Raw genomic sequence first — 20,389 nt, 5'->3', positions numbered from 1 at the left:
CACTATAACATTTCTACATCAGTAAAAAGCCAGGTTCTTATATTGCCCACTGTACCACATACCTGCTTCATTCCAAGGAGAAAGAAGTGAACAGTGAAAGGTTTTATGTTCCATTTGCATGATTGGAGACTTTGTGCTTTAACACAAGCACGGGGTCACAGGGCAGGAACACCCTGTTTTCTTTCCAGTCAGCATGAAACTGACGTTTATTAGATGAGTGTTTTGTTCTATTTAAGTCGATTACATTTTAACTCAGTTCAACAATGCTGGAAAACCTGACAGAATATTCCGAAGCCTTTAATCGATGTGAACTTATTAGAAATGTTTGACTTTTAAAACAAGAGTATATTGTAATATGTTATTTACACCAGCAGATCTGTCTTTTTGATTCCAGTCACTGCCACGTGCTTGCATCTCTGCACTGGAGAAATCTGTGCTAAATATTTCTCTATTTGAGAAAAGTCTCCTCAAACATCAGTGTTTCCTGTGGCTTATTATTGAAGAAATTGCTTTTTATTTTTAACGGTGGAGTTTTTGTCAGACTCATTAAACAGGTAATGATTTTATAGTTTGAGAATAAGCAATATGAATGTGTAAAACGGGGTGGGGGGGGAGGGCAGAAGCGTGCTGAGGCACACATCAGTGGTGTTTCTGTACATTACCTCCAGAAGGGACCTATTCTTTTATATGTGCTTACAGGTTTCATCACATTCCAATCAAACACAACCACAAAACAAAACAACTGGCTCTTCTGAAGGCAAACGCTTATGAATCCCAGCTAGGTTAAATGCCTTACCTAAACTTCTGAATGCATTTCCTGCATCCTCCCCTGGAGCCTCACCCATTGCACAAGGAGAGGCTTCTTCTTGTATTTCTCTTCTCAGCTGCATTAGCCCTGACCCACAAAGCAATTCAGCGCTGACACCACCTTCTCTGCAGCTAGGGACAGGAGGAGCTGCTGTAGCAGCTGAGGCCACCCAAAGTCACGCACTTCTGACAGCACTGACCAGCACCAAGGCTCCTAGAGTTGTGACACATCAGCGCTCGCTGGGAGGACCCCAGCCAGGCTGAAAGACTTGCTCTATCCTAATTGTCATCCAACCACATTTGTAACTGCTCAGTGTTACATCTGTCTTGTCTTTTGTTAGCTTTCTCATTGAAGCACAGTAATTAGCCTTGAATTTGCTTCCTTTAGCTACAGGTTGTTACTTCTAAACACAAACAGACTTGTTCCTGCTGAGGAAAAAGCATCCTTTTACAGGTTGGACCAAACTTTGCATTCAAATATCCAGTTTGCTATGGTGATACTAACTGCTATTAATCCATTTACATCTTGTAAAATACTCCTTAGCAAGGAATAGAAAGATAGCTAAAAATATTCTGCTTTTTCTGACTTTCATATGCTGTGAAATATACAGTAGTTCTGTTTAATGGGTGGTATTCTAAAACAATGAGTAAAACTGACTCCTTGATGTTGCTCAAACATAAAACAAGAGAAATAAACCTACAGGAAAAGACCTTGTTTTGCTAGTCAGCACACCAAAAACAGCTTCTCCAATATGAGCTTATGCTAACTCGAGCAGTACTTACTCATACAGGTAGTCTTACCTGAGGGTACCACGCTTTGCTGAGAAAAGTAACTTCTGATGCTCCAGAAATTCACTTGAGCTGAGGTATCAGCCCAGCCGCTTCGCTTCAGTCACTGCTCAGGATGAACAAAAGCAGTCAGATCATCCCCTCTCGAAACAGCTCCATTACTCTACCTCCTGAACTTTTCAGTGCATTGAGGTTGTAGTTCCAAGCTTCTTTGCTAACAGAGGTAGGAGTTCCAGTTAAAGTCTTGCTTTGATGGCAAGTGGTTATGTTATGCTCAGACTGTATACAGAAACTGATAGTAACCAAAACACTGGAGGCAGCCTCAAAGCATGGTAACTTAGATTTAATCTGCTTCTTGGGTTGATGTAACATGGCGAGCTGCACTGTCATGATTCAATGGTTTCTCAAGTAAGACATAGCTCACGCACCAAAGTCAGACACTTCTGCACTGCATACCTTCTGCATGTATTTTCCCATGACTCAGTCTTGCTCCTATTGAGAAACTGTCCCTCAATATCATCATACATGTGTGTTTTACATTTCTAATCAGGATTCTGCTTCGGAAGTTTCATTTCAGAATAACACTGCTGGAATATTTTACTAAATCTTATATGCTGTCCTTTGCCAGAGAAAAAATGCCTATGGTTTTGCATTCTGGATCACTTGCTGCTTTTCTTCCACAGAACCAACATCTTGTAAGGTTCAGAGTCTGCATTCTGACCATAGTTCAACACATAATTTTCTGTACATTCTTCAGAGTTAGCATGGTTTTTGTTGCCTCTGGCTGAACATCTCTCTGAAAGGAACTAAACTCAGTGGATTAAATACTAGCCCAAGTTAACTCCCTCCAACTACAGTCACTTTCTTTGCATGTTTCTGCTTTCTTTGTAAAATTTCTTTCTCTAAATTGTGGTTCTCAATTTGATCAGATGCAAAAGCAGTAACATTTGAAGGGAGAAAAAGTCTTGTCTGGTATGGACAAAGTCCATATTCTAGAACGGTTGTGCTTGAATGTATCAGAAGAAAACAAACATTTAGAAAATCATGCTTGAAATACATTAAGTTGAAAAACGAACTGTGACCAGTTCTAAATAAGTTTGTGCAGCTCCCAGCAGGTCCTCATTTTTCTTTGTAGGCTCCGAGCTAGAGTCATTTCCTCTATGTATCCTTACTGGAGTTCCTGCTCTATAACATGTAGAATATGTATTCCAGCTCTTTATCTGCAAAGTCTCTTAATTTCTTCATTCTTTCATTCAACTTTGAAAACTGTGCCATTTATCTGGGTGGGAGGTTTATACCCTAGGAGAAAACAAAACAAAACAAAACAAAAAAAAAAAACAACAACACTTTAGAATTCCTTAATTACAATCTACTGCTCTAGAACTCTAGCACAATAGATACCACATAAACCAGATCCGTACACATGCTGCAACTTCCACAGCTTTATATTATATAATTCTAGCAGCTCTCAGGCAACATTTCAGGACCAAAAGAGGTCAGTAAAACCATTGATCTGATGAAACCAGGATAAGAAGAGAATTAGCCGCCTGACTTAACCTAGCAGGCCTGAGGTCAGGTACTGAGCAAAGCCTTCCTGATTCAGCTTCAACTACTATACCCCCCTGCTGTGTGAATCATCCATTAAGAGCTGGCATATTTAACATGTACTAGGAATCTACTTAAAAGCTATATGACTTAAGCACTGTAATAATTACTAATTACACTGACAAGCTTGAGCTTAGAGGGGGAAAGCTAGAAACAGAATAGAAGTATCTTTGACCAGTCTTTTCCCTACAATAACACCAGGAAGTTTATTTATCTTGCTATATAAGCATATGCAACTCTAGTGCAGAGGGGTCCTCAACAACAATCTTAAATTGAAGGTCAAACTGCACCAAGCACCTCTGAATACGCTCTAGAGAAAAAAAATACCATGGTCTGCCATAATGAAACAAATGGGCAGTTCCTGCAGTGCATTCTCCTCTTTCTTGTAGTGCTCTTTCCTATAGTACTACCTCTTGCAGCAGGCAGATCAAGAATCACCTGCCCTAAAGGTACTGAGCTCTCCTGAGAGAGCTAAAAGAGCTCTTCCTGAGCCCTAATTTATTCTGTGATGCCAGGAGCAGTCATTATCCTCTGAACTATCCATTGCATGAGACTGACCACATTTCATTCAGAGTTCTTCAATACAACTACCTGCATTTCTTCTAAAGGAGCGTGCATACTTGTTTTAGACTTAAAATAATGGAAAATTCATGCCACCCTGTTGGTAATCTGTTGCATTGGTTTACTGTCTTCTAAGTTTCACTTTTGAACTTGGAAACTGGTATATACAATCCAAATTAGTTTAGCTACTAAGAAGCACTGTGAAGATTTAAATTGGTCTGAGACAGGCTTCATTTGACCTTGAATATTAGACTGAGCAAATTTAACATGAATATGCACAAGTCTCACAGAGCTAACATTCCGGCTAAATGTCCATTAGGGCTAAATTTAAGTCCAAGGAATCCAAAACCACTAACAACTGCATTGGCTTGCTTTAAACAATGAAGGTATTTTGGCTTAAGTCTTAAATGTTTTTTTTTCCTTGTTTTTAAGCTACAGGGTTGTTTTTTTCTTTTAGACTTTTCAAATGGTAAAAATATTCTGAAAGCAAGAACTTTTAAAATGGAAGTCAAACAAAGCTACCTCAAATACTGGCAAAATGCATGACAAGCTTGATTTTTACTTGTGAAAGCCGATGCCATATACACCTTCCAAAACCTAGGTATGGTAACTGACAAAGCTTGCAGGTGTGGGTTCAGCTGCTAGATGACAGCGCCCAACACAACTAACCTGCTAACATGCTCGAGGTCTCCTCCAGTGTCCTCTGGCACGGACAGAGCTGGGTACTTGGTGTACCCCCAAGTCTCACTCTTCAGGAGCGATGGCAAATCACCACCAGGTCCCTGTTACCCTCTCAGCACAGGCAAACTTTTTTCTTGGGATTTGCTTGGAGGGCTAGCAGTTTGTTCTGCGCCAGTGAACAAACTGAGCTGCAGAAGGCAGGCCTCGCATTGAGCGTTGCCTCCTCTGCATGGGGGGCAGCAGGCAAGGCCCACGCATTGACAGTGCAAACCTGCAGCCCAGCCCAGAGTGCCCACGAAGGCATCATTCGTGCTCCTATCCCCCCACACACACACACACAAGGCAACACACCGAGGAATCTCACGTCACACATGGCTACTGCAGGAGAACACCAAGAGAAGCAGGCCCTCAAACCTAGCTGAGGCACTCGATCTGCAAAAGTCAACAGGCAGACATCTCAGGGACACCCAGGCTGAGGCAGGGAGCCGGCCGAGCTCAGCACTGTGAGGCAGCCAGCCTCACAGCAGTGCCTCAGGGCACTCCGGCCTGCCTCATGGCAGCACCTCAGCCCACCTCAGCCTGCCGCCTCAGCCCAACTGCCATCCCAACATGCGTGCGTGAGGCATGGCCACTCCTCTCATTAGCGTCCATTAACAAAGGGCTCAGCCTGCCTGCCCCATGAGACCCCTCAGAGGTTCAAAGCAGGAATCTGCGGCCTTGCCAAGGAGACGGGGAGGATTTCCATCATCAACAGGACCAGACAGGCTGGTACCAGCATGAACAAACACTTAGGCTGAAATACGAACAGAGAACTTGCAGGTGGAACGCATCCCATGGGAAACACAAGATCTTAACCAGGATGCCAAAAGCCCCATACCTCCTGTTGTCTAAAATTAAACAGATCTCAAAAAGCCTTTCAGCATAACTGTGCTTGGTGCACTCCATGGACTGAAGACTGGGGACAAGGGGATAATGAACTCTGAGACTGAAATCTGTCTCTGGCTTTCATGAAACCCTGCTTCTGGATAGTTTCCTGGTTTTCACCAGCAGTAACATTTCCCTCTTCTTCAACTTTTGAAATGCATAGATTCATAGATTCATCTGCTGCTTATAAACATGTTAAGAAAAACACTCTGTGGGTCACGTAAGAGTTTGCGATCTGCCAGATACCTGCTCAGGGCAAAATTCATGGGCTAATCCAGTACAAACACCACCTAGTTTGTTTTTCCTTCCGTGTTTTTCATTTGTTTGTGTGTGTTTGTTTTTGCATGACAAGGTCATCATTTTGTTAGCATAGTCCTTTAAGTTCACAGCCTCTAAAATGTGCATTAGCTCAAGTGTACTGATGTGCTGCAGGAAAAGGCAGCTCCGTGAACTCCAGCTAACGAGGGCAATGAGCAATGCTCGCTTGAATCCTGCTGCCTCATGAAGGAGTGAGGGATCTCCCACTACACAAACAGAGCCATTGGACTTTTCTGGGTGCTGATGATGGATACCAGGTGGCTTTATCCTCTGTAGTCACTCCCAAACCCACAGGAAACATGAGTCCAGGTTCTGATTCTCCATCTTCCACTACAACTTCTCCTTTGAGTATAAGTCTTTTGTTTCCTTAGAAGAAAATTATTTTAATCTTCTCTATTTTGTTTAAGTTTCTCCCTTTGATTCATTTGTATGCCATCATTGCACTGGCCATGAAAAATACTGTGAAGTGTGTTGAGGAAAACAAAACACAGCTGCAGACGCAGGAAAGTAAACCAAGCAGGTCTGGCCTCTGCAGATCTCTATAATGAATGCTAGGCAGCTCAAGGGATGGTATTACCAGTGTGCATGACGTTGGAAAGACAGGCAGGAAGATGGCCAAAGTGCCTAGGGATATTTAGAGCAAATTTGTAATCCAAGGACTGAGGAACATTAGGAAGTACAGAACCATTTCACCACACGAGACAGTGGATGAGGAAAGGAATGTCAAAAAACAACTACTACAGGTACGTGAGACTCTTGAATTATTTGAATATGAGTGAAAATTTACTGTAGAAAAGCATGAAGAACAGTCCATTTGCATCCTGATCAGAAGAACACATTTCTTAATGGGAAGCAGAATCTGTCTTGAAAAACTAGGAAGGTTCTCCAAGGGAACTTTGCATGTAGCTGTTATTTAAAACACGTTTTGTTAAAAAAAGTTTTATATTGCCCTAGCTTATATGGCCTGCACACTTTTGAGTAGATTGTACCAACTAAGACTATGTAGTTCTGGAAGTAATTAGTAAATGAGACCAGAAATGCCTCCACTAAAGAGAATTTCATGAAATGAAAGTGGAAAGTGTGAGATCACAACTGGCCCACCATTAGAGCCCTCATTAGATCCATAGACTGCCCTATGAAAGTCAGTAGCAAGGTCGCCAGTGATGTTGCATTTATCGTGTCCGAAGAGGCAGTGGGAAGGCCCAACAGAAAGAAATCAGGAAGATGGTACCCACTGCAAGTGAAATTATTACCAAAATAAGCCTGTTTCTTGTTGTCGTTGTTGTTTTCCAGGAATGTTTTAGCCTACGCTCTTCAAGCCTTACTGATGCCTGGTAAGAAAAACTTGTAAGGATACTCATGGGGGTAAAACGCATGAGTAGGTGAACTGGCACATCACTGCCTGGTCATCTGTGGTGGATCTGGAACTCTTTCAATGGCGTTGGCTACAATAAAACAAGCAGTGACACTCATTCCAGGAATAGATTCCACAAAGTCTTTCTTTACATTTGGATTCCTATCCTACTTTTTGGCAAGCTAAGTATAGACATACCTCTGTGACTAATGCTAATGTTGCAGTAGTAAAATATTGGGCAAAAAATAGGAAAACCAGACCCATTTACCCATAAGAATGATTTAATTAGTTTCCACTGTTCCAAAGCAGGCATGTTTCACATCATAAAGAATTTTTCTGTCATGAAAATTATTTTTTTAAGGGGAGGGAGAATTTTGTTTGCAGCAAGCTGATTTTTATTGGTAGGCAATTAAAAATTTCTTTGGATTGCTGGTCAAAATTAATTACTCACTAATGTGGAAAAAACAGCTATAGTCTTACTGTGGATTAGAGGTTTCCAACTGGGTGCATCTAATTCCAAGAAGAAAAATAAATAAATAAAACACTAGTAAGGCTGTCACAATCACTGTCACACAAAAACCTGCTTCAGTCCAGATGTGGAAGCCCACACCACAGAAATGTTAAGATACTGCAGTACGCTGTGGGGCAATGACAAATGTATCTTACATATGTCTGCTGAATGGACGTTATTACGTGATCCTTCTAGAATCCCTTGGGTTTGTTTTCCTTTTCCCAAAGCTCCTACAGAAAATGCAAATCTACAGTAATCTGACATTTTGGACACTGTCACAGACACCTCCGTATAAAACTTGGAGCCTAAACTTGCATGACTAACGTTGTCAACTCCGTACTCTTGCAAGTAATTCCACTGAAAGTAATGAAATTAGTGGTATGAAAGACCTGGCTCCTTATTTTAGGTTTTCCCCTTCAATGTAGAGTCAAAGCTTGTTGTTCTGTGATGACCCAGGGGCTTGCAGTGAGGATAGAGGGTTGTCCCAGGTGTCACATATTAGGAATGACATCTTTAGAAGTTCAGATTTAGCAAGGGAGTCAATCAGAAAATAGTGACATAAATCCTATATACAGAATTCCTATTGCAGTGAGTAGCAGCTTGCATGCAAGAAGATTTCAACAATGGGTATCATAGCTAGCTTTCCTTTTTCTTCCCAGGTTTTATGAATTTGACCAAAGTCTATGTGGCTTCAGCCTTAATAAAAACCAATAAAATTCTGGGATGATTTAGGTTGGAAGAACCCTCTGAGTGACTTGTCTAATCCAATTCATTCCATTTCAATCCAAAATGATTTCATTATCCCTAACACATTTATTTAAATAAATGGAGTCAGAAGAGATCACAGAGTTTAATTATTGGAAACATTGGTTAGCACTAAGTTTGGAATGAAAATTATTTGCTTTGAAGTCCTTAAATGCACAGTATGACAATACCAGTTGTAAAGGAACATTTTTTTCCTTGCTTAAAAAGGACAAGCTGAGCATAAAATTAAGAATGAAAACTTGTCATATCTACATAAGATAATCCTACCTGTTAACGGGAAATTTATTCAATTTAAGTAATTTGCTTTTCCACACAGAGATAGGTGCAAAAGAACTTTGGGACAAATTTCTTAAAAGGTAAAAAACTGAAACTTTTGGTCAGACACCAAACCAAGCAACGGATATACTTTTTAAACTGTATTTGTCCCACTATTGATTCCCTAGGAAAGCCAATTGTAACTATTCACGTCTTTGCCTTAGACTGGGGTAGATGCCCATCATTTCATTACAGAAAGCAATCAGGCTGGTCAGGCATAATTTGCCCATGTCCCAGGTCACCTTCTTTTCCCTCACATGTATGGAAATAATAAGGTTTGGTAATGGTTTTGCATATACTTTGCCACAGCTGTTATGATGTTGTAAAACTCAGTCATATCCCTCGTCAACATTCTCCTCTCCAAAATAAGTCTCTAGTTCTTTTTAAGTTCCCTTGTAAGGCAACTGCTCCTTCTCCTTGTTCACTTTAGTTGCCTTTCTCAGGCTCTTTAAATTGCTACATTCCTCCTGAGACAAACACTGGTGTGCAGCAATGCAGTAAAAGGGATCCTATTGGAGTGTCATACCATGATTCAAAGCCAAAGTCAAAGTTTTGGTTCACTGACAGACAGTTCAAAATTGGAAGACAAGTTAAATAAGGAGTCTGGCCTAGCAATCTGGAGGTGGTGACTGGCACAGAATAGAGAGAAAACAGTACTGTATATGAAGTATTTCTGCAATGACTGTGCTTTACAGTCAGTGAAATGGGCTGGAATCCATCTTGCTTTGGAGATTTAAGGAATGTAATACAACACTGAATATGGCTTTGGAAAAATATCTGGGAAGGAGGCTATTCAACTGTTCATCCTGTACATTACCATTTCCTTAAATCATTATACTGTATTTTAAAAAATCAGTCAACTCCATCCACAGAGGAACCTGCTTTGTGGGTGCTGATGGTATTTCTACTCATAGATTACTGTTTTTGAAAAGAGCTTTGCTCCATTCAAACACCTTAAAGAAGGATTCAGATTTTCCCTAGCACACAGAAGTTTTAAGAGGAGGTTTGGGACACTCCTGGGAGTGGAGATCCTGTTGTAAATCTAGCATATAACAAGTTGTACATCAGATTATTTGCTATACATACATGTGTTTTTCAGTTTCTCCTCTTGGCAGTCTTCAACTTGCCACTTTTACTTACTGTCCCCCCAAACCGTGGCTGTGTGCTGGAAAACATTCATCTACTACATAAAAAAATAACTGTCAGTTTAGGATATTTTTTTTTACATCTTGCATCAAGCAAGGGATTAATAGTACAAGTAGCAGAAAAGAAGAATGTTTATTTTACTGCACTCACCTTTAGAGTAGCAGTCAAAAATTTGAGAAGAAAAATACTGAAGCCTAACTCTCACTCCAACAGGTTTGTTACGCCAGGCAACATCTGAAATTTAGCTAGAAAAAGTACGTGTAGATATGTAAGCCTCAAATCATCAAAACCAAACCAATGATTCAAAGTATCTTTTTTAATTACGTAAAAGCCCCTCTCCCCCCCCCAAATTCTTCAAACATTAACTGATTTACTTAATACAAAACCAGTTCCTTTAGGCAAAGCAGTAGAGGAATGCACCTTTCATTTTTATTTAAACAGTATTATTGAAAATTAGAATATGTATGGCTTTAATTATTATTCTAAATGGTGTTTTGTCCTACTTTCCGAGGCAATCTCTTCACACCTTTAATATGCCACGGTGCACCTCCAGTCCACATGCATAAAGCTGTCTACATGAGTCCTTCAGAAACAAATGGCAGTTTGTCAGCTGCACTGAGTTACACAACAGTGAAATAAGGTATAAACCAGCAAAGGCACTCAGAGTCCTGAAGCCTGTGTGACAAGAGGCGATTCCAAATCAGACAGTCTCTATACTGAAGGGCAGGCACCTTAAAGGCAGTTCACCCAGAAAACAATGCAGAAGCACTGTATTTCAGCCTGTATCAGGCCTTTCTGTAAATTCCTCCCATGCCCCTCTTGACAAGCGTACCAAGCACCTGTTGCTCCCTTAGCCTGCTAAATCCAGAGAATCTGGTTCTTAGACAGCCAGGTAAACCAGCAACCCAGACTGTCTTCCCATCTTCTCTCACTCAGTCTTCAGGCTCTACATAACTTAACTCTTCCATAATATTCAGAACTAGGTTTCCTTTACAGCAAATTGATATACAAACAACACATTTTTCATTACCGTCATGAACACGAGAAGGCTACAGAGTGTACATGGCTTGGAGATCTCACTCTAAAATCAAGGAGTCATCTAACCTCAGCAAAGGAACCAGAAATCAAAGTCATAATCCTTCCTGCTTCCACCTGCTTAGGGAGGATGGGATTTACCTTGGCTTTGGAAAACCTTTTTTATGAACAAACTTTACAGCAGAGGAATGAGAAGCTCCTAGGGAGCAGAGCTGTGAGGCTGGTAGCTCTAACACGATCATAAAGTGAGCAGGGGACTAATCCCCTTCTTTTAGCTGTTGTGGCTGCTCAGTAACTGAGTGCCAGTCTAGCCTCGTATCAACTAACACTCTCCTCAATAATGAAAATAATGCTGCCTGCCACTCAGCTTTTCTCCAAGCCATTTACTGTTTAGAATATACAGATTGATCTCCACTTGCTTCTTCTGGGGACGAAGATGTCTGGCTAGATTCACAAACCACCCCTGAATCCTGGCTGTCAGCTGCAGTAGCTGGGGGGAAAAAAAAAAAAAAAAAAAAGAGAGAGAAAGAAAAAGGTTGAACACAAACTAACAAACAAATGCCCAAATCCCTGTATTTCAATTTGCCTTACACATATCTATCACACTTCCAGAGGTAAATTCCCAGTGCACTTTAAAAAATCCGGCTTATTTTTCAGTGCAGTTAATTCAAAGGTGCTTCACATCAAGAGCTGCAGCTCTCCAAGCTGAGACAGGGTACTTCAGACAGCACTCCATTGTTTCAGCTGTGCTTCAAGAAATGTAGCAAGAGCGCTTGCTTCAAGATGGCAAACACTGAAGCTTCACTGGAATAGAAGTTTGAGGCAGGCTCTTCTGCACACTTAACTGCAGTGAATCTATGCCGTGTCTTTTGAACACTGCTATGAATTTTTAAAGAACTGGACTGACTGAGTAATTCTCTTCACATCCAACTAGGAACTTCTATTTTACAAATTACCTGCCAATTTGCTATTTTACAAATTACCTGCCTCACTTTCTCATGTGGCAACTTGGGTTTTTGCTTCTTTTTCTGTGGCTTATTCTTTTAGAAAGCCAACAACCTGCAATCAGACTTTATCCTGGAATGCATACTGGCTGTTTACTGGACATGCCTTGTGCTTATTTTGTCAAATCTCCATAACACTAAATACAGCTTGAAATTGTACAACAACATGGTCTATACCAAATCACCACTGTAAACCTAACTGACCTCAGTCATTCCATTCAGCTGCAGTGAACTATTGACTTAAATCTTTCTGACAGCAGCTTCTAGCCTTGGAAAATCTTTTTTTAGATAGGAACTGCTTTTTCAAAAAATAAAAATAAAAATTGTCATCATCTCATATTCCCTTCAGAGACTGCAGACATTTCTTCTCTACAGTTATCCCCTGCCAGAATTTTCTAAATCCATTTTCTTGCAACTTCAATTTCACTTCAATTCAGGTCTCTCTGGAGGAAGGATGTTCTCAAGTCCAATTGCAGATTTGAATCAGCCCCTTTCTTAGGAAAAAAGACATGATGTGATCCTAACACATCCCTATGTACCGAGTGTTACAGCTTTTCTCTTTTTTCAAGCATCTTGAAAACCAGAATCAAAGAATTATTAGTTTCACTGTAGCTTCCCTCTACATCTGTATCTTCTGCTGCAAGGCTATTTTGTATATGACCTCATACAGAAATATCCCCCTCACTGGGTCACAATTGCAAATTCCTACATATCCTGGAGCAAAAATACTATGTAGTGGAATTAATTTGTACCTCATCCCTGGCACTAAGAAAACTAGTTTGTTCTCTGAACAGCACAATCCATGATGCATTGTTTCCTATGGCTTTATGCCTGGGTTGTGATTTCCCTGGTGTGTAATAAGGGCTGAGGTCATTAGATGGCATTTTGCTCTCTAGGGGGGTATTCTCATGACCTCTCTTCTCTACCCATTTGCCTGTTTTCACAATTGTTTGTCCAGTAAAGCTTCACTCTAATAATACAGGACTGTATTTCCTCTGTTTTCCTTATGCAATACCCCTAATTCTCTCCATGTCCCCTATGTTTGTCTGCTACTCCTACTTCCTTCTCTTTTCCACGCACCCAGAACAGCTGCAGTATCCCCCAGATTTCTTGTCCCCACTAAACGACAAAAACCATCAATCCTCACATACACTTTCTGCTTTGCCTGCCAGCCCTCAGCTTCCTCTCTTCCCCTTGAACTCAGCCCATGGTATTTCACCTCCAGCAGCCCAGTATCTCCTGCACTCTGCATTAAAGTCCCAATACCTTTATCAATATCTTAAAACAGCTTCACATTTCTGTGATGTCTGTATACCCCCCATGCATCCATATTCTTCATTTTCCTCTTGTCCACTACTTCTGATTTTTCCTTGGCTTTCCAACCAGACATGAAGCAGACTGCTCTGGAGATCCATGCCCACTGCTGGGCTGACTGGCAGGGACTTGGTTGTTGGCCAAGGTTGAAACACATCAGTTACGAATTCAGCACAAGCTGACTGCTAGCCAAACACCACGTCATGGCTGCAGAGATGATTTTGTGGGAGGCATATGTTTCCCTTGCAGATCGATATTGTGTAGGCCCGTGATCACAGCAGATATGTTTGGCTGAAAATAACTGATGGGTTGAAGAGTTATGAGGGGACTAACATTAACAAAAATGAGACTTCACGAGCCTTATTTTGTTGAGAAACCAAGCCAAAAAAACTCTCAACTTTTATTTTGTCCCACATAACCACCACCACCATCTTTTTAATTCAAATGATACAATTACAGTCCTCTATTTCTGATCCCTCTTATACAAGAGATTTAATTTTTCACTGGATGATCATTGTAATATGTGTTCTAAACAGTCAGACTTACCATTTCTTATTTTCATATTCAAGAAGAGAAATAAAGTTACATTTATTTATCTGTATTTTCAAACAGAATTTAACATGAAACTGGATATTCACTCATCCCATACTAGCGGTTAATTCTCTGAGCAGCTCTACCCTCTTGTGGTCACAGCTAGCTGTAGCAAAATGAAAAACTTAGAAATATGCACAACACATGAAAGAGACACAAAAGAGAGGGACACACAAACTTACCTATGCCAGTAATTTAAAATCCTGTGAGATTCAATATAAACAATTTGAGATTTTGAAGAGTCAATCTTTCATCTACAGCAATTAAAATATAGTATTTCCAGATAAGCAAGAAATTTCACATTGTTCATGCTAAGTGTTAGTCTGTATTTTTTTTAACATTTTGCTTAAATTGCAGAGCCAAACATTTTTATTTTTTTTTAATATGTCCTGCAGACTAACTATTTAGAAAAATATTTACATTTAGATCACATCAGAGATCATATTCTGGAATGGCTCTGAGTCCTGCAGCATCCAATGTCTGAGTGAGATTGAGGTGCTTTTTGGCTGGAAAGACCAAGAATGTAAGGCTGCTTTCCCTAAGTCAGCGCTGCCTAGAGCTGTACAAGCTGTCAGTCTGTCCTGGGACTTCAGGATCTCAGTCATGACTCCATTATAGGGATCTGGGAAACCCTGAAAACTGAAATCTAGAATCAGGGTTTCTTGGGGGGTCCACCTTGATTGTTAGGTATTGAAACTAGGTTATAACTGGATCTCCCAAGGCTCATCTAGTACTTCCTTACCGTGTGCTTCCTTGGTTGTTTCAGCCAACACGTTCAGCGAAAGAGGAGGTGGAATGTAATGAACCCCTGGCAGAAAACTTGGTGGGATGAACTGAGGTAGAGGAGTGTAGTATCCTTGATGCAAATCTCCACCCCCATCTGGAATCTGCAGAAACACATGGAGCAAAGAACCTTCATTTAGTGACTCTCTCTAGGACACATCTGCAGTATCAAGCAATTTCTGTTTGAATTTTTACCTGTGACAGTTCCAGAGTTTTGTCCATTTTGTGGCCATATGCTGCCATGTCTGTGCATATATTAGCACGTGCGAAGCCTGCGCATAGTGCAACATGCATGAACTGCGAGGTAGCAGCTTCTCAGACCATGTTTCAGCTGCAACTGACCTTATAAGTCCTCGCTGTCCATTCTGGCATCTCATCAGAGCAGTGGGTTTAAACCAGGAGCAGTTCACCTTCACCTGCCACTTAATAAGTTTAAGAACCTTCATGCAACGGAGAGGCAATGTAGGAAAATGTTTCTTGCCATCACTTCCCTGATAGTTATGGATTCTTCTCTGAGCCCAGTGAAGTGAGTGGCTCTACCTTCACTGCAGGGCTGGTGTGCACTACAGCATGCCCAACAGACCTTGTCTTCTGTGGTTACAGGACCTGTTAGAGCATGCCAGAACTCATTCCCTGTACAAGGAGAGTCTTCCACCCTTCAGGAGCCATACCATCAGAGAAATAGGAGCACTTCTCTGTTGGATCTGGCCATGCATCCTGTGTCTCAGGGTACAGACAGAGATTGTATAAGACCTTTCTGTCTGTTTCAAAGCAGTTAAAAAATTAAGTTCAAAACCACATATAGTGGTGGTCTAGAAAAGAGATTTCCCAACCTGTGCATATCTGGTCCACTGGAATAATTTATCTGCGCTACAGACTGCTGTTAACCACCTTCTTTCTTAATAACCCCTAAAATGTGTCAGGGATTTACTATGTGAACAGAATAAATTTGTTAGTTTTGAGGCAGACTGCTTTGCCTTAACATGAACTGCTGAGCTGTACTCAATGCAGACAGAATAGCACATGGCAGCTGTAAATCTAATAATGTGTCCAACAACAGTACAAAAATTGGACAACACCCATATAAATCAACATGACTGAAAGGAACTGCAAGTGCCTACACACACCATTACAAGTGACAGGCAAATTAGGATCTTGCTCCTTACCAAGTCTCTGTGATTTGAAGGTTGATTTGAATATAGAACAGAACAGATTAGAACAGAACAGATTAGAATTGAACAGAACAGAACACAATAGAATAGAACAGAATAGTTTTAGTTCAGCTGGAAGGGAACTTCAAAAGTCTTTTAGTCCAACTACAGCAGTACTTCTAGAATTAATTAAAAAAAAAACACTACTTACTGACACAGAAGCTGCATTCCCCGGCCCATAGTTGCTAGGAATGTGTCGGAAACCTTTCTGAAGTGATATCCCTGGAGGTGATGGCGTTCCCCTACAGCTTGGCTGATTGATGGCGAATCCCATTGGAAATGGGTGGTAAGGATACACCCCAGAACAGCCAGGGTACACTTTTGGAGGGTCTCTCTCCATGTATTCTGAGTTGACCATATATTCTGGTGGAAAAGCAGGGTGAGCTAGGAAACAATGAGAAAAGAACAAATAAAAGTATCACTGTAATTTTAAGGAGTTCAGAGATGTAACTGCAGGACCAAATTCCACTCTTAGCCAGGAAAATCTGGTTCTTTGGTTTCATGTTTAGCTCCTCATTAATTTATTTTATGATCTTTTAAGGAACAAAGGAAAAGTGCAACAGATAATGCAACGCTGCATAACGATCTGCATTATCTTCTGCCTTGTGCATTGTGAAGCTAGACCTTAGTAAAGCACTGTCTGCAGATGTCTTTCAGCACATCTGCAACAGCAAGAAAAAACAACTTACCTTAGCACTTTTAACTAGAGCAAAACTTAATAATATAGAGAAATAATAGGGTTCTAACTTCAGTGCTATCACTTCGTAAGTTAACAGAGAACATCCTATTTTTAGTGACCTTGACATACCCATGCAATTTCAAATGCAGGAATCAATTACTTCTTATGCTTTTTTACCTTGTGTCTGGGCTCTTATATGGCCCCTCTTAAAAAACAGAGTGGCTATTTGAATACAAATAGGCTTTTTCTTGTCTACACATCCTCCTGCTGGTAGACAAGTGGAAGAATTTGCATCTAGAGTATGTCTACTTCTGGACTACTGCAGTTATATTGTCTGTTCCCAAGCCTTTTTGAAATTGGTCAACAGATTAAAAAAATAATTAAGGGAAGGACTGATAGGCACTTATATAGCCAGCATCATATGCATCATTTTATTAGGAAACCAAGCTTAAAAAAAAAAAAAAGAGCAGCTACTGACAGACTAGGTGGGAACTAGAGATGTCTGAAATGCCTCTTTCCTCCGGGCTTCTCAGACCAGCATTTTCTTTGCCTTGTAGACTGCCGTCAGAGGCCCAGACTAATGACTACCGCAGTCAGTAGGGATTTCCATAAAATTACTATAGTAAATAGTAATAGTATGAAGTTACCGTAATAAATAGTAATAAACAAGTTACATGAAAGACTCTATTAAAAGAAGCAATTTAAGAGGTGACAGACCATACATTTTTTTCACATGCAAAACCTATCCTCTGCTCTTAAAATCAAAATGTAGTTTTGCACCAAGTGACCTGACCTAAACTCAGTCTTTGCTGCAGGAATTAAGGCCAAAAGGTCTCTTTCTTTTACAGTGCTATCATAAAACGCTTGCTCCAGGCAACTGCAGCAGTAACTTCCTCATTTACTTGCCATCCCATGTTTTTTAGCATTTTTGTTGCTGGAGGCTTGTGCCTGTGAATACAGTACTCTGAGAAACACGCACAAACACCTCTGCTGCAGTCCATCAGAGTATGATTTCCCTCCCTAATTTCCCTCCCAGAGAAGAGCCGATTGCTTGAGCTTCAACCTTGCAACAAGCAGCAAGAGCTCCATGACCCACACTGCAAGCCCCGCAAAAGGAAAAAGAAACCTGGGGCTGCACATTCAACATGGGTACCTGCAATGAGGGAAGAAAGAAGGAGAGGCAGGAATGCCTTTTTGAGGAGCTGGAGCCTTACCGTAGTCCCAGAAGGGAGGGCCACCAGGAGGTGGTGGCAGCCCCCTGCGTGCCATGCCTTTGTCACTGCCACCGATGGGCTGGCCGTCCTTTGTCCCCTCATGGCTGCTCTGCTCTGGGGCAATGGCCGCTCCTGCAGCCACCCTGGGGCCTTCCCCCGGGGGAACAGGGCCCACGGCCGCCCTGCTCGGACAGTCGGGCACCTGCTGCCTCAGGGCCTTCTGGGCGGCCATGATCTTCTGGCGCTCGGTGATGAGGGAGCACTTGTCGCAGAGGCACAGCTTCCAGCGGCACTGCCCGGCGTGGCCCTTCACTGGCACCACGAAGCCGTGGTTACGGCAGCGGGAGCACTTTGGGGTCCGCACCGCCGCCTTCGCCACCGTGGCCTCCCCGGCCTCCATTACCAGCACTCCACCTCACCAGCCCAGCACACACCAGCAGATCCCCACAGGGCCCCTATATATAGCGCATGGCCACCTCCACCCCAGCATGTAGCAACTGGGACAGGCGGGGCAGGAGAGCCCACTGCAGGGGTGGGGAATGCTCTGCTGTGTGGAGACTGGGCATAAGGGCTGTCATGTCCTGCAGGCCTCCCCTCCCTGGGCCAGGCTCAGCTGTAGCTGCCCGCCTCCCCCTGCAGCCCCCCAGCAGGGCTGGAGGCAGACCTCAGCCATGGGGGTTGGAAAATGACACAGGGAGGGGGCTGCACCTGCAGGAGCATGGGGATAAGTGGAGCACGCTTTACTAAATTTCCCTGTGCTGGTGCACGTGGAGATGGGGAGTTTGGGACTTGCAGGGGTGTGCATGGGAGAGAAATGCACCATCCCTTACACCCTTAAGTGACAGTTTTCCCTTTTGGCACTTTAATGTCCCCACTCACTTTCGTACCTCTCATGCATTTGCTTTTAATGTGCACAGAATTTCAGTTCCATTTTGTTTCTAATTTGCAGTATACTTCTCATGATCAGGAGGAGAGTGACTGCTTCAGCAGAAAAAAAAACTGTTTCGTCATTCTGTTTTTCAAAACAAGGTACTGAGATGAAGGCGGAAAGCACATGCCATTTGAAAGATCTGTCTCCTTTTCTCAGAATTCCTTCATTTCTGGAAACAAAGACAGGCTTACAATAAAAAAAAAAAAAAAAAAAAAAAAAAAAAAAAAAAAAAAAAAAAAAAAAAAAGAAGGAATGTTCCAGTTCAAGTATTCGTAATAAAGCACTTGTTATTTGTTACTGCCGGTAGCTACAAAACTGTTGTTTACACAGTAGCCCATTTCTGGGCAAAAACTCTCCATTTTGCCATGTAAGATATGACACCACTGATTTTTCACACACATGCAAGAGCTAATTCTGTTTCAAAATCCTGATATCAATAATCTTTTCTGCATTAAAAAGAATAAAAATAAACCTCAGGTAGATATGAAAACATTTTTTTACCACTAAGTTTCAAGAGAACCATGTAGGGTCTATCTACTGCCCTGAAACAATTCTAATGTGCAACAGAGTATGTTTCACAGCCGCCTTGCAGAGGTCCTTCTGGTGGAGCAGGTCTTCCCGCAAGACTTCAGTGTCTTCACATCTGCAAGTGTTAAGTCTCGGGCTAGCAGCACCTTTAACACATTTGGTGACATTCTGGTTTGCTCTAGCAGTGAGCATCCAGCCACTGTGCTGTGCAAGCCCCCAAGGCTCCACCTAGATTCAGGGTTCTCACTTTGCAAAAGACCAACTAGGATTTTGCATCTGAGTCTCACAGACTTCCAGTAGGACTTAAGCTCTTGAGGATATGTTTTCATGAATGCAATACCAGCATACAAAGCCAGACTTGCTCTGGAAGCAATTCAAACCCAAATCCTCAATGCACACACAATTCATTCCCTAGACCACCCAACTCAGCAGCAACCCCAGGCTGCAGATTTTGCAGACTGTGAGTTTCTTTCTTTGAAAGGTTTTCAGCCACAACTTTGCACCCCATGTTCAGGGGTGCTGTGCAGGAGCAGGGCTGAGTCTGCCCAGGCACACAGCAGGTCATGGAGGAGAGACCACTGCAGCACTGTAGACACTGAGTGCTGGATTGCATGCACATCAGCAGCTCCTTTTGCAAGTGGGAGGCAGCAAAGTATGCCTGCAAATGTAGTCAGTGTCCTGTCCTCAGTTGCAGACCTTTTTTCTTGGAAGACTTCTAGAGCACTGTCTGGAAAGCCAGCTTCATGTGTATAGGCCTGTGTGCATTTTGGCTAAACGTCTTTGAAAATTTGACCTAAAGATGTTACTATTTGTTCCTAGTTCAGAAAAGTACTTGGTTAATATGGCTACTTCTAAACGCAGTCTTGGTGCTGCTTGCTTGTGCCGGGGCTCTGATGTTTCCTTAATCATCTAGATTAATACTGACTCTGTATTACATATAGACAGCTAATATGTTCCTAATCTTTTGCCCCCTATTTTTGCAGTATGTTCAGGATGTGCATATTTAGCTACAGAATCAAAGAGCATAGATGACACATTAAAACAAACAAACAAACAAACAACAACAAAAAAAAAACGTAATTACATTTTATTGTATATACACAATCCATGTTCATTTGGATACTAAAGCAGTGGAGGAGAAAGGTAGGCTACATACATTTTCCACAGTAGTTTTCTACTCTCAGTCACATAATACTAATATTCAAGACATTTACTCAAAAACACTTAAATTCATCACTCTTCTGTCTAGGGAAAGGTCAACCAGCCATAGGCCTGGTAAAAGTTTCTCCATAAATAAACCATGTCTTTGAAAGTCGTGGAGAT

General features: G+C 41.7%; 1 protein-coding gene across 1 annotated transcript; it reads right to left on the bottom strand.

Annotated features, from left to right (window-relative positions):
* Nucleotides 1-8,358: 8,358 nt before the first annotated feature.
* On the bottom strand, nt 8,359-18,713 carry DMRTB1 (DMRT like family B with proline rich C-terminal 1). Its single transcript, XM_040565466.1, has 4 exons — nt 17,608-18,713; nt 15,866-16,098; nt 14,463-14,607; nt 8,359-11,301 (listed from the first exon to the last, which is right to left on the bottom strand). Exons 1-4 carry the CDS (start codon nt 18,005-18,007, stop codon nt 11,195-11,197), a joined length of 885 nt encoding a protein of 294 aa, XP_040421400.1. The 5' UTR covers nt 18,008-18,713; the 3' UTR covers nt 8,359-11,194.
* Between the last annotated feature and the right edge of the window lie 1,676 nt (nt 18,714-20,389).

This window comes from Cygnus olor, chromosome 8 (genome assembly GCF_009769625.2).
Source record: "Cygnus olor isolate bCygOlo1 chromosome 8, bCygOlo1.pri.v2, whole genome shotgun sequence".
NCBI lineage: Eukaryota > Metazoa > Chordata > Aves > Anseriformes > Anatidae > Cygnus > Cygnus olor.
This window is presented reverse-complemented; position numbering and strand designations above follow the sequence as displayed.

What these genes read in the sequence shown, in the direction of transcription:
- DMRTB1 (XM_040565466.1), bottom strand. Translation starts at nt 18,007, where the DNA reads ATGGAGGCCGGGGAGGCCACGGTGGCGAAGGCGGCGGTGCGGACCCCA. An exon ending in GGAATGCAGCTTCTGTGTCA is followed by an intron (nt 14,608 to 15,865) that starts GTAAGTAGTGTT and finishes GTGTTTCTGCAG; the next exon opens with ATTCCAGATGGGGGTGGAGA. An exon ending in AACAACCAAGGAAGCACACG is followed by an intron (nt 11,302 to 14,462) that starts GTAAGGAAGTAC and finishes TTTTCCCCCCAG; the next exon opens with CTACTGCAGCTGACAGCCAG.